General features: G+C 48.0%; 1 protein-coding gene across 1 annotated transcript in view; it reads left to right on the top strand.

The window, feature by feature from the left end:
• The window catches only part of PKP1 (plakophilin 1), a 53575-nt gene extending 39896 nt beyond the window's left edge, over window positions 1–13679 (top strand). The window contains exons 10-14 of the mRNA XM_054025866.1: window positions 916–1069; window positions 1757–1943; window positions 7337–7421; window positions 8561–8664; window positions 10312–13679. Of these exons, the coding sequence (XP_053881841.1) occupies window positions 916–1069; window positions 1757–1943; window positions 7337–7421; window positions 8561–8632 (498 nt within the window). The 3' untranslated portion in view covers window positions 8633–8664; window positions 10312–13679. The remainder of the gene's footprint in view (window positions 1–915; window positions 1070–1756; window positions 1944–7336; window positions 7422–8560; window positions 8665–10311) is intronic.
• The last annotated feature ends 236 nt before the right edge of the window (window positions 13680–13915 follow it).

The raw sequence follows: 13915 nt of genomic DNA, 5'->3' as shown, positions 1-13915 counted from the left end.
CTTGTGGATCTGTTCTCTCCTCAGTGTCCTGGGATACTTACCTCAATCCTGTTAGCACCACTAAGTAACACAGCACATGTCTGTTCTGCACTCAGGGAGGGCAATCAAGCTGTCTGTCATCTCAACCCAGTAGAATGCACTGGTGGTAGGACTGCAGCTGATTACCCGAGAGGAGAAAAGATCCTGTGCCAATAATACATGCCCCTATTGGAAGAAAGAGTGCAGTTGTCTGGCAACATCATAAAATTGTTTAGCAGCTTGTTCAGTGTTGGTCTCTGAGGCCAAGAATTCAAAAAACAAGGCTCCTGTGTCCGTATGTAGGCACCTACCTAAATGGACTGATTTTCAGAGTTGCTGGGCATGCGTCAAGCCAATGGATTCACTCTGGATTTACAGCAGTGTAAACAAGGACAGAACTTCATGCAAGCGCCTATCTTTTTAAAAGTATCATTTAGCTGTACAAGAAGTGGTTTGTTCCTCCTGGGGTGCAAGGGGTGGCAGGAGAGGAGCAGTTTGTGCATGAAACTCAAAACCCTCCAATTAATGCTGATAGGATTTAAGCTCATAAACCTCACCACCTTGTGTTCCCGCCTCGCCCCCGGCCAACCAGGCTGAGGCGAGAACTGACTCTTCAGCCCCTAATATAAGTTGTTTATGGACAGAAAGGGATGCATAGGAGAGACCCAGATCCTCAAAGGTGTTTAGGCACCTAATTTTCATTGAAATAAATGGGAGTTAGGCACCTCAATACCTTTTGAGGATTTGGATCCAAGAGGCTACAATATGATATTGATGATTACTGTATTACCTAGCTATACTTTCCTGTCTATAGCATTTATACCCAGAAATACTGCATAGAATACACATGGCCTGCATGGGTTGGCCGTCACTAACAAATTCTAATTTGTCCCCTAGATGTCCAATGCAATGAGCCAGCTGATTGGCTTAAAGGAGAAGGGTTTGCCTCGTATAGCACGGCTCCTCCAATCCAGTAACAGTGAAGTTGTCCGATCTGGGGCTTCCTTGCTGAGCAACATGTCCCGGCATCCTATTCTCCACAAAACCATGGGTAAGGAGCTTCCATAAAGGCCATTTCTGAGGGGTTGTCTAGCCTCTCCCCTTCTTTCACAAGCCCACCTTCTGTTGTAAACCCATCAGCTGAACTGTGGCAAGCATCACCACCAGACACAGATTCACCAAGCAAATGCACTGATGTCACACGTAGGGTGACCAGACAGCAAGTGTGAAAAATCGGGACAGGGGGTGGGGGGTAATAGGAGCCTATATAAGAAAAAGACCCAAAATTTGGGACTGTCCCTATAAAATCAGGACATCTGGTCACCCTAGTCACACGTCCCCTCCCCGTGGCTGGTGATCAGCAGGGCTGTGACGCTGGCCAAGAGATGCTATTTATCCTGGCCTGTAGCCACCATAAGGAACCCTCAGCTGACGTCTTTTGGAGTAGTGTGCAGTCTGGTTAACAAATGCTACCTCACCCCATTAGTGGGCCTCTCACTTGATTCCTGGCATGCTTCATGGATGAGATAGATCAGCTGGTTTCTCTGGGCCTCTTTCTGGGAGAGGGAGTGTTTCCCCTGGTTGGGTTGGACTTAGCTTCTTGGGGTGGTGTATACGGTTTCCCGAGCCTCACCGCTTGTAACACCAAGCCATGTTCATTGTTATTGCTTAGATCAAATAGGATCAGATCTGCACTGGTTTTTATTTCAGTCTTGATTGGAATATTCCTCCTCTTTAGCTCCCCAGGTGCTTCCAGATGTGTCGCGTCTCCTGGCCTTCCAGTCTGGGAACAACAGCAACTTTGGAGATATCATGACCTCTGCTTGCTACACCATGCGGAATCTAATCATGTCCAACCCGCAGATGGCCAAGCCTTACTTGACGAGCAGCATGCTAAATAATGTAGTAAACCTGTGCCGAAATGGGTGAGTGATGGTGAGGAGGAGGCTGGAGGACCATGTGCAAGCATGTGAAGAGACCCCCTGAAAGGGGGTTCCAAAGAGGATGGATCTAGACTGTTCTCAATGGTACCAGATGACAGAACAAGGAGTAATGGTCTCAAGTTGTAGTAAGGGAGGTTTAGGTTGGATATTAGGAAAAACTTTTTCACTAGGAGGGTGGTGAAGCACTGGAATGGGTTACCTAGGGAGGTGGTGGAATCTCCTTCCTTAGAGGTTTTTAAGGTCGGGCTTGACAAAGCCCTGGCTGGGATGATTTAGTTGGGGATTGGTCCTGCTTTGAGCAGGGGGTTGGACTAGATGACCTCCTGAGGTCCCTTCCAACCTTGATATTCTATGAAAATCCTCCAAAATAAAAGAGCTGAATTGTAGCCTGGGTATGTGAAAAGACTCTCATCTGAACCTGACCTTAAGTATTCAGTGAGTGTTGGGGACGGCTGGTTCTGCTCATGACAGAACTCAGCTAGGGTTCAGGGTTAGGAATAAGTTAAGGAAACACAATTAAATCTGTTGAATTTTCAAAGAGGATGGATCTAGACTGTTCTCAATGGTACCAGATGACAGAACAAGGAGTAATGGTCTCAAGTTGTAGTGAGGGAGGTTTAGGTTGGATATTAGGAAAAACTTTTTCACTAGGTGGGTGGTGAAGCACTGGAATGCGTTACCTAGGGAGGTGGTGGAGTCTCCTTCCTTGGAGGTTTTTAAGGCCCGGCTTGACAAAGCCCTGGCTGGGATGATTTAGTTGGGGACTGGTCCTGCTTTGAGCAGGGGGTTGGACTAGATGACCTCCTGAGGTCCCTTCCAACCCTGATATTCTATGATTCTATGCAGCCAACTTGTGCACGTGCCCATTGGGCCCAGAACAACTGCATCCCTGTTGCAATGCTGTTCAGTGACCACTGTTAAAGGCCCAGCGGTCACCAGGTACTATCACATTGTAGGGGCTGAGAAGCCCCTGATGTTTGTTATGGGAGATTATTGCTGAATCTCCGATAGCACTTCCCATTTGTCACCACAAGATGGTAACTTCTCAGGGAGGCCCCCTCTACATCTAGGCTGGGGCTTGCATGGGAGCCTATGCCCTGGTAGGCAGACTCGCACTAGTTCTGCTGGAGCTGCTAATGCTAGCAGTGTGAATGTTGTGGCAGGGGCTGCGGCTCAGGCAAGCCACCTGAGCTCAGATCCAGGGCTCAGGTGGGTTTGGACTCTGGCAGCTAGCCTGAGCCACTGCCCATGCTGCAACCTCTGCACTGCTATTTTGTGTGTGAGTCTATCTACCCATGCTGGGAGTCACACCTCCCAGCTGCAGCGTAGACATATCCTAAGGGAGTTAGGAACCTACATCCCATTGAAATTCAGTAGGAATTTGGGCACCTAACTTCCATTGAAAATCCCAGCCCTAAATATCAGTGATGTTGTTATGAATCCCATGTGCCTCTTATTCAATCAGGTGCTATAGCTCTGGGTTCCCAGCATTATTGTTATTATTAACGATACTCATAGAAAGTGCTTGATAAAGAAAGCCAGGAGCATTATCCTAATTTAACAAGTGGGGAAACTGAGGCAAGGTCAACCTGCAGGCTAATGCTAGAGTCAGGAATCAAACCCAGGTCTCCTGAGTCACAGTCCAGTGCACTATCCACTTGGTACTTCAGTCATCAGCCAGGCTCTGAGGAAAGCATATAACCATGGCAGTAGAATCCACAAACTTATGAACGAGGCAGAGAATTGCTTGAACTGGCTGGCACTTGGCGCCTGCAGGAGCAATGAGGTTCTCCCAGAAGATGAGATGAGACTCGTTTTGGAGAAAGCTCAGACAGTCAGAGAAGCATTTGGAGCTGTGGAGAAGGCACACAGAGAAAAGCGACGGGAAGCGCAGAATGGGCGGGCAGACTTCATGAGCAGCACCCAAGCACTGCACCATTACCTGCTAGAGCTTGTATAATGCTCTTCTCACTCTGCCCTGGCTTTTCTGTTGACACTGTTCCACTTTAACTATTAATTGGGCTTAAGCCTTAGAAGTCCTCTGTAGCCCATTTGCTAGGGTAAGTCCCTACGGTGTTAGAGACTTGAGTTCAGGTCTTGCGTGGGCCTGAGGAGAAGTGATTGAAACAGCAAGCGCTCGCAGGCTGTCCTGTTGAAACTGTTCCATTCTAATTAACCACTGATTGGGCTAAGCATGTGAACCCCTCTATAGTCAGGGCCAGCTCCAGGTTTTCTGCTGCCCCAAGCGGCGGGGGGAAAAAAAAAAAGCCAATCGGCAGCACTTCGGCTGCAGCTCAGTCGTGCCACTCCATTCTTCGGTGGCGGGTCCTTCACTCCCTCTCTTCCTCTTCGGCAGCAGCTCAAAGAGGAAGAGAGGGACTGAGGGACCTGCCGCCGAAGACCCGGATGTGCTGCCCTAGTAGCGGACTGAGTGCCGCCCCTTCGTATTGGCCGCCCCAAGCACCTGCTTCTTTCGTTGGTGCCTGGAGCCAGCCGTGTCTATAGTATAGTGGTTAGAGTGCTCACCTGGGATGCTGGATCTCCTTGGTCAACTCCCCTCTGTGCCTCCTGAGGTAAAGGATTTTGAACAGGGATCCTCCATCTCTGGGCCCTTTTAATAAAATGCAAATCACTTTTCTGTCCCCTGTGCCTGGCTACCTGCCCAAGCTGTGGGAGATCCCAGTTCCAGTTCCAATCCCTCCTCTGCACAAGGACCGGAACAGGAATCTCCCACCTCCCAGGGACTGTTGCAACCTCTGGTGAATAAGGACCAATCCAGCTTTCCATTAGTCAATAGAAAGCTTCATTAGGAATTGGATCAGACCCTTAATCTGCTACAGGTTTGCAGCATTCCTTTGGGGATTAACTGGGTAGAGCCTCCAGTTTGTCACAGGCCGAAAGATTTCCAGAGTCAAAAATCCATCCACTTTAAACATCGGCCCTAGTATTAACTGACCTTCTCTCTCAGCAGAAATCATTGCCTGTAATTTTCACACCTGTTTTAAAGTGTTTGGAGGGGTCAGTTGTTTTTACCAGTGGTCAGTTGACTGCATTTCACATAGTCTGACCAGCAGCTGCTGCTGCTATTTGTGTGGCCATGTGCACACAGCTGCGTCACACCTAGAGCTGGCCACGCCCCTGCATGAGTTGCTTTCTAGCACTTCATTGTCCAGGTTTTGGCTAGAGCTGGGGCCAAGTTGCAGAGTATGAACTGGGTCAGAACTCTCTGAAAGTCTGGGGTGGTCAGGGTTTATATCGGGCCTGTTATAACGATCAGAGCCAGCAGTGAAGTTTGGATCCAGTTCTGGGGCTGAAGTGTTCCAGAATTTTAGGAAGACCTGCAGCAAATGCCTGAAGGCCTGAGTCTTGTTCACAAAGTTGTTACTTGGGCAAACGCCCATTAATTTTTGCTGAGTAAGGATTTCAGGGGTGGTACAAGTACAGGTCCAGCACCCTTGGGACCTGACCGGTGCCGAACCAGAGAATTTGCCGAACCACGGGAGGTCAATATTGTAGTGAGCGGGTCCCTTTTTATTTGGATCTCGCCTAGGCGAATAAACGGAACACCGCTTGCAACGCTGCCTAGCCCAGAATTACTGTCTCTCTTCATAACAAAGTGTTAGTGTCATTACACAAATTTACTGTATTGCTAGGGTTACCATACGTCCGGATTTCCCCGGACATGTCCGGCTTTTTGGTACTCAAATCCCCATCCGGGGGGAATTGCCAAAAAGCCGGACATGTCCGGGGAAATAGGGAGGCAGCATAAGCCAGGGTCCGCCCAGCCCCAGCACAACCCGTCGGGTCCGCAGCGCAGCCCAGCCGCCCGGCTACATTGTAGTGAGCCCGGGCAGGGGAAGTGGGGGGACGCAGCCGCAGAAGGCGGCGAAGGGGCTGCTGCTGCCCCCGGAGGCCGGGCGGACTGCGCGCCCCAGCTGAGCCCGCAGGACCATGGGGAGGCCGGGCCCAGCCAGTGGCTCGGGCTTCCCTCGCAGGCGGGGACTCCCTGGCCACTGGGGGACCCTTCCTGCGGCCCTGTCACCCCGCGCGGCAGGAAGGAGGCTGCTGGGTGGGGAGTGCGGCGTGTGCCGGGGCTGCAGGGACCCGCACTGCCCCGGTTGCCGCTGAGCATCCGAAGCCCCTGCCAGGCAGAGGCTGCCGGGGGAGCGGGGGAGCAGGGCAGGCCGGGGGGAGCAGAGGCTGCAGGGTGAGGAGGAGCAGGGCAGGCAGGGGCATAGAGGCTGCAGGGGCAGGGCAGATGGGGGCGCAGAGGCTGCAGAGGCGGGGGATTGCAGGGGCTGCAGGGTGAGGAGCAGGGCAGGCAGGGGCATAGATGCTGCAGGGGCAGGGTGTGCAGGGGTAGGCGGGGGGCGCAGAGGCTGCAGGGGTGGGGGGTTGCAGGGGCTGCAGGGCCAGTGGGGAGCAGGGGGCACAGAGGCTGCAGGGGCGGGGGGTGTGCAGAGGCTGCAGGGCGAGGAGGAGCAGGGCAGGCAAGGGCATAGAGGCTGCAGGGGTGGGGGGTGCAGGGGCTGCAGGGCCAGTGGGGAGCAGGGGGCACAGAGGCTGCAGGGGCGGGCGGGGTGCAGGGGCTGCAGGGCGAGTGGGGAGCAGGGAAGCACTTAGCAACCCCCAACTAAGATCAGAGCAGGAGGGAGATGGGGGAATGCAGGGTGCTCAGAGGAGGGGGCAGAGTTGGGGCAGGGACTTTGGGGAAGGGGTTGGAATGGGGCGGGGAAAGGATGGGGTTGGGGCGGGGCCGGGGGCAGGGGCGGGGAAGGGCAGAGTTGGGGTGGGGCCGGGGGCGGGACTGGGACCCCATGGAGTGTCCTCTTTTTTAAATGTTTGAATATGGTAACCCTAGTATTGCACAAGGCAATAAGTAGATAAAGCATAAAAAACCCCAAATAAAATCATGCTGGACCACGGATGGTGCCGGACCAGAGAGGTTCAACCTGTATTGTTATTATTTCTTCTAAGTCACAACTCAGCTGTCCCCACGAAGCAGCGCGAGGTTGTTCCTTATATTATATTACTGAGTGATCTGTGCTATCTAGTTCCAAAGGAGTCCCATAATGGCGCTTATGCCATTTCCCTCCTATTTTGCAGCTGTTTAGATTCGACGGTTCAGAAGTGTCTCTTTAGCTCAGCTTCCTCCCATTCCTCTGAGTTACTCCCCTTTGGACCATCCAGAAATCCCTGTCCCTCCTTGGCATTTGCCCAAATGATGTCTTCAAGGCAACCTGTGAGCATGTTAGTTGAATGATCTCCATTGTGGCTGGCACTCTGCAATAGTGGAGCTGGTTCACACCATGCTGAAAGGGGCATTGGTGGGCTGTGGCCAGCTAAGATTCACTGGATTTCTTTCATCCTTCCAGCTCCTGTCCAAAAGCAGCTGAAGCCGCTCGCCTCCTGCTGGGTGATCTGTGGTCACACAGGGAGCTCCAGGGCATTCTCAAACAGGTGAGAAAGCTAAGTGTTAGCCTTGTCCTGATTCTCAGCTAACTGGATTCACCCACTGAGGTCAATGAATTTGCGAGGGATGTAAGTCAGTGTTGAATATTGCCAGCGTCTACGAGAAAAGCTGGGGCTTTGAGGTGCCCTTAGAGCTGCCCACCAACATACGAGCCCCATTCGCCTCTCGTTTACACTAGTGTAAATAACTCCATTGAGGCCCATGCAGATCCACTGGTGCAAAGCCAGCGCGAGTGGAAGAAGCAGCTCCACGGAGTCCCTAGCTTGTGTGGCTAGAGGAGAAGTGATTGCGACAGCCCCCAACAACGGTTCTTTTTCTCTATTCCCACACTTCCTCTTTTGTCCCCAGACCTGCCCTGTGGTCACCTCCCCTACTTCAGGGACAGAATAATCCGTTAGAACAACAAGAGAAGCAGCCAGCATTTGTCAGGTCCCCTTTCCTTCCCCAGCAGAATCCCCAAAGCTGCAGAGTCAGAACTAGCTCTTTGCTCCAGACTGGTTTCTTTCACCAAACTGGGGTTCTCCTCCCCACACCATGGAAAGCCAACTGCTGTTGGAGTAAAAGGATTGACTGAGGGGAAGGGGCAGTGTGTGGAAAACGGGTGCAACTTGTGGGCCTCAAATCCACACAAAGGTTGATGGTGAGGGTTTTTTTCTGTTTTTAACCTTATGGCAGCCCTCCTTAAGACATCAATTCCACCTCCAATTTGACAAGACAGAGTCACTCTAGCATATTTTACACATGGTCCTTGCACAAATGTGCATCGTACATACCTGATCCTTACTGTCTTTCCAGTATAGGCAATGATATTTCCTCAGCAAGGCGGGTTGAGGTCCTGCTACCTATAGAGGGAAGACAATGCAAGAAAGACTCATTCCCTCAATAACTATGACTGTTTGCATACACATTACATGCTTTGTGCAGGCAAAAGATTGCACAAGGTGCATGCAACATTAACGTTTCTGCAAAGGACATAGTGAGTGCACGCAGCCTACTTGCTGGATGCGGGTGGTCTTTGAGGTAGGACAGAGGAATTTGACTCATGGGTGATGACATTAGATAATTATTGATTTGCAAGTTATCTGCATTAACTGCCTTCCAATAACTTCCACATCTCATTCTGCAGCAAGGATTTGATAAGAACATGTTGGGATCCTTAACCGGGAGCGCTTTCAGGACCCTGTCTTCCAGATTCTAAGAAGAGACCTTCAGCACAGGTTCAGCCTGCAGGTGAGAAGGGGATTGTCACTGCTGGAAAAAACATGGTGATCAAGGACAAACAAGATGGTGCCTTGACACCAGCAGCAGTCATGTCATGTAATGTAAATGCTGCTTTGCTCACTTACATTTGGTAAGCATGTGAGGCTGTTTCTAGGGCCAATTGCAAATATTCCATGAAAATCCTGTTTCACCAGAAAACGAGTGGGTTTTTTTGAGTCAGTGACATTTTTCACTAAAAATGCTTTTTAAAGAAACTTTTGACCATCGAAAACCTTTTTGACCAAAAACTTAGTTTTAGGCCAACAAAAATTTCCAGTTTTTGGTAAACAGTCAAAATTTTCAATAGGGGAGGAAAAAATTCCAATCATCAACTCTTGCTGCTTCTAATGCAGAAATTGCCTCATTGGTCTAAGATGTAGAGAAGTCATTTCCTTCCGACTCACATGGTGTAACAGCTACACAGATGAGGTTGGTAGGACAGGGCCTAGCACATTGAACAGAGCATGTGATGTGACTATGAAACCTCCTGTCTACAACCAGGACAGCCCTTCAGTGGCTTTGACCCTTTTTTCCAAGCTAGAATATGAACTGTTCAACATCATTTGCCGAATGCAATTATTGGGCAATGCAGCTTCTGTTTCAGCCGTCTCCAAGAACATGTCAGTTCTTGAACCACTAGTCACATTAATCAGACATAGTGATTAGCATGGAATGATTCCCAAATTTAATATGGCACTTAACAGCTTCTAGGCACTTTATGAGCCTCATTAGTCCTCAGAAAAGCCCATAGAGATAGCTAAGCAGTGTACTAGGTTCTGCATATTCCAGCTAGGGAAGCCAAGGCTGAGAGGTTAAGGCTACCAGGATTTTGAAGTACTCACTAAAATTCATTGCTTCAATTTTTGGTCAAGCAACCTGAGACGTAGGGCCCAGTGGCATGCTGTCATTTTATGCAAAGCATGTATTGCATGCCCCAGGACCGGCTGTGCCCATGGGATGATTCTGTCCAGTCCCCAATCATGCCAACAAAATGACATCTTCTGCATTCACCATCTGTGAGGTCACACCACAAAGAGGACACCATTTTGTAGGACAAAATGACATCCTCTGCACAGCGTGGCCTCACACGCATTGTGTGCGTGATGTCATGCTGTGGGGAAGATGCCATTTTGGATGCAAATGCACAATCACATGCCACTGGGAGAACCTGGTTTTCAGAGGTGCTGATTGCCCATAACTCCAACTGAAGTGAACCAGAGCTGCTCAGCATCTCTAACACATCAGGCCTTTCACATCTGGAGTTTGGGCACCCCAGAAATTGGGGCATCCAAAATTAGTAATTCGCCCCCTTCTGCGGTATATCCTGTGTGATCAAACAATGTGGGGCCCCCAAAACGTCTCTGTGGTGGGGCAAAAATGATGGAATCAAGTCCCCCTGCACAGGGGTGAATTTCAGCTGTATAACTTGACCATCTCTGCTGAGAATCATGGTCTGACAGTTTCTTGTAACTTTACCACAGATTCAGGGAGGGGAGGGGAACAGCACAGGGAAAGGATGTGGGGATTACAGTGAGTCAAAGGATGAGGACATTTCTGAATGTGAAAAAGACATTTTGAAATGAGTAATCAAGGTGTTTGTTTGTTTTTCCCTTGCAGAGTTTGTCGTTGGTTCGTGTCTGGAATGACTTAATCCTCAAGGGATTAGTTAGGACATTACAGATATACAGTGTTTATAGAGTTAATCCAACTGTAAAGCAAACTAAATATAACATTTTTTGTGTGGTTGATACAGATATTTGAAAGCATTTTGGGGGGAGGGCGGGGGGAGGAGGAATTTGAGTTTAAAGTTTTCTGATGTCTATAACTCTTTTTTTCAAATTGTGTGTGTGTGTTTAGACACACAGAGACACACACACAGTGGGATTTTCCAAAGAGATCCCTAAAACAGTTAATCCCACAATTATCACTGAAAGCCAATGGGCGTTGTACACCTTCACCCCCTTAGGCACTTACGAAAATCCCACCATATAGATGTGTGTATGTATATATGCACTAAACACAACTGTACCAACCCATGTCACAACCCATTCTTATGCAAATGTGTAAAACTACTAACTATATGCTATGTGTTTATTCCATTGTAGATGGCCACTGTAGACAGATACAAACCATAATGTTTTAGATGGCTGGTTATTTCTAAACTTGGTGGACATGGGCTTCTTTCTGCTTTCGACTCTTTGTCAAGTCAGCTTTCATATTCAGAGATAAGTATTTTCTCTCATAGGTTACATGGTTTCTAAATCTCAAGAAGCAAATTCATGTCTGAGAAATATCACTGGAAGCAGGGCCTCGGAAAATCTTCTCATAAGCTGTACGTTACTGCATGGAAGCTGCGGAGGCTGCAAACCATTTAAGACACCACAGCAAACATAAAAGACACGCATCTTACTAAATACCGCCATTGCTTTCCTAATAATGCTGTAACTGGCAAAGCTTGGCATTAGATAGGCTCAGCTCGACAAAGGGACATGACATTGTTTCCCAGGGCCATTGTGCACACTAAATGGGGATAAAAGGCAAAGAAAAACAGCTGTTTTATCACTGTTGGTAGAAACCAACATAAACTAGTAGTAGTTGAGTGGTTAAAGAAGTTAAAGAGAGCTCTTTAAGGAAGGACAGTCTGGAATACTTTCTGGTCTCAGATGCTATCCAGTTCATCCTGTATGTGGTAGAAAAGACCTAAATTTATTCTTAATCAATCATTTCTTCTATGACATTAACAGGATGAAACTGATGGCTCTGTCTTGCTCTTTTGAAAAAGTCCACACTATCTCCAGTGCTGTTGAGCGAACATGTGTTGTTTGGGGAAAGGTTTAGGTTCAATGGAATACATTTGCAGAAGGCCTGTCCTAGGTGTCCTGTTTGTTTAGCACAAGCAAGTCATTCTACAGATTCCACGGCTCGCTGGAGCTCCTGGAAAGAAATCATTAAGGAAGTGAGTGAGAGAAGGAAAATAATGCAAGTGTTTTGTTGGGAGGCAAAAGTCTAGGGTCAGCTCCGCAGCTGGGGCAATGCAACATAGCTCCGTTATTGGCAGTGGAGTTTTGTCAGTTTACCGCAGCTGGGATCTGGCTCACCGAGTTTAGGTTGGTCCTGCTATGCCTATTCTCTAGGTCTGAGCAAAGGGGCAGAACTTGCACCCTTTTGGAGTACAATGGAGAGGGGGGTCTCCAGCCAGGGTAAAAAGGCAAGAAGGAAATGGTAGAGTGGAAACTCTTAGCCAGTTGATTTTTCACTTGGGATGCAAAAGGTATTTTTAACCCTTTGCACCTTGATGAGCAACATCTCTTTGCCTATACCCACACATGTTTATTTCTGAACTTTCTATGCAAGGATGTCAGACAAGTGAAACAGATGGAGAATAAAGCCTCCCTGGGGTAGATTTGTGAACTTTGTAGGCTAAACAAAATCATAGTCCCAGTCTCAAGAGGGAATTTGGCCCAGGGACATGATGCCATCATACCTTTCAAATATGTAACCATCCATTTATGTGGTTCAAAATGTTCTTAGGAGAACAGCAAACTTTGTTTGTGCAAGATATCTTTTCAGTTTTAAAGTGCATTGTGCATATTTTTGGCAGGCATCACATTTCTCATTACTGGTGGTTGTAGGCACAATCTGAACAATTGTACGCTTACAGTTTGTGCATGCAGTTGCGCGTGTAAATGGGGCACACTCCTTTGAAATTCTGGAGCTGAATGTCCATAGCTGTAAAGTTAATAGGGACATCCTGCTGACCTGTTAAATGCATCAATGGCAGACTGAGGGAATCCCAGTGTAATTTTGCAGTTCATTGATATACGGTGCCTTTATTTTAAGGCACCACCACTGTCAGTTGTAGAGTAGCAGAATGTAGTATATCACTTTAGTTAAGGCACAAATAGCTGTAATTGGTTACTTTATAAAGACGATAGGATTTTATTAGTAATTACTAAACTCAAAGGGCCAGATACCTGGTATAAATTCCATTACTTCAGTAGAGAGTTTTATCTAAAACTAACAGCTAGCTTCAAAAACATTGTCCCTTTAGTGTGGGGTTAGTTACTGACTCACATAAGAAAGCCCATTAATCTGATATGGCAAATCACACATTATCAGCCATCTCTGTGCTCCCAGAGCTATTTTACAGCTACTATTCCCGGTAAAAATGGGTGATATTAGACTGTGTTCTCCCTGCTCACCATGGTGTGAATCTGGGGTAACTCTACTGAAGTCAATGGAACAATGCTGGTATAAAACGGTTGTAAGGAAAATCAGGCCCACTGGGATAACAGAGGTCACTGCAACCAATTGGCTGGGTGTGTCCCCCAAAGCATTTATTTGCCAGAGAAGAACAGAGTTCAGCAAAACACCTGACACGTGGTAAGGGTATAACTCTCACTTCCCAGTAGTAACGCTGTACTGTTTAGAGAGACGCTGTTTCGTAAATGCATATCTTTAACTGTGACATCCTCCTCGACAGTATATTCTCCCCCCTCATTCTAAGTATATTTTGAGCCAAGGATTTTTTGTTTGTTGGTGGTTGAATGCCAAAATTGGGCTTAGCATACCCCCAAAGCAATACTAATGAGAACAGGCCCAGTGTACATAGCATGTGCTCTTGTTTGTAGTGGGTGGGTGGGAGGGGAATAGAGACTTACCAGGGAGGGAACATACCCAGCACCAATGCTGGCCCTGCCACACATGTTAGGGCCTGGTATTTCCAGAGGACACTAGTCATGTAAATAACTCCCTTAATTTAGGCTGAGGTGAGCTTTTGGGGGAGGGTCCCCACATGTGCTTTGTTTTATGTATTTTAAATTCCTAGTAAAGGGAAGTGTCAGATCATCATCTGTCTTTGTAACATCCATAGCTGTATGGTCTATGCTGTAGAGATGTGAGAATAATGTCTGTTGTTTTAGCTGCACCATATGTACTTGCTTCACTAAAAAAATCTGAAATCCAATAAAAATGGCTGAAATGTCTTTGAACTTTTCTCTCTGGAGGGTGGTGGTTTTGCTTTCCCTGCCATTGGAACTACTGAAAAGTAAAACGCCCATTTGAAACTGGTCAGACCTCCTCACCTGGATTATTGTGCACAACATGGGTCTCCCCCCCGTGTTCAAGAAAGATGAAATCACTGGACCAGGTGCAGGAAAGGGCTGCTAGGGTGATCAGGAGAATGGAAAACTGATACTCAGAGAGGGGACTGAAAAAAGCT

The sequence above is a fragment of the Malaclemys terrapin genome, chromosome 4, assembly GCF_027887155.1.
Source record: "Malaclemys terrapin pileata isolate rMalTer1 chromosome 4, rMalTer1.hap1, whole genome shotgun sequence".
Classification (NCBI taxonomy): Eukaryota; Metazoa; Chordata; order Testudines; family Emydidae; genus Malaclemys; species Malaclemys terrapin.
Note: the sequence above shows the minus strand (reverse complement) of the source record. Positions and strands in the feature narration are given on the sequence as shown.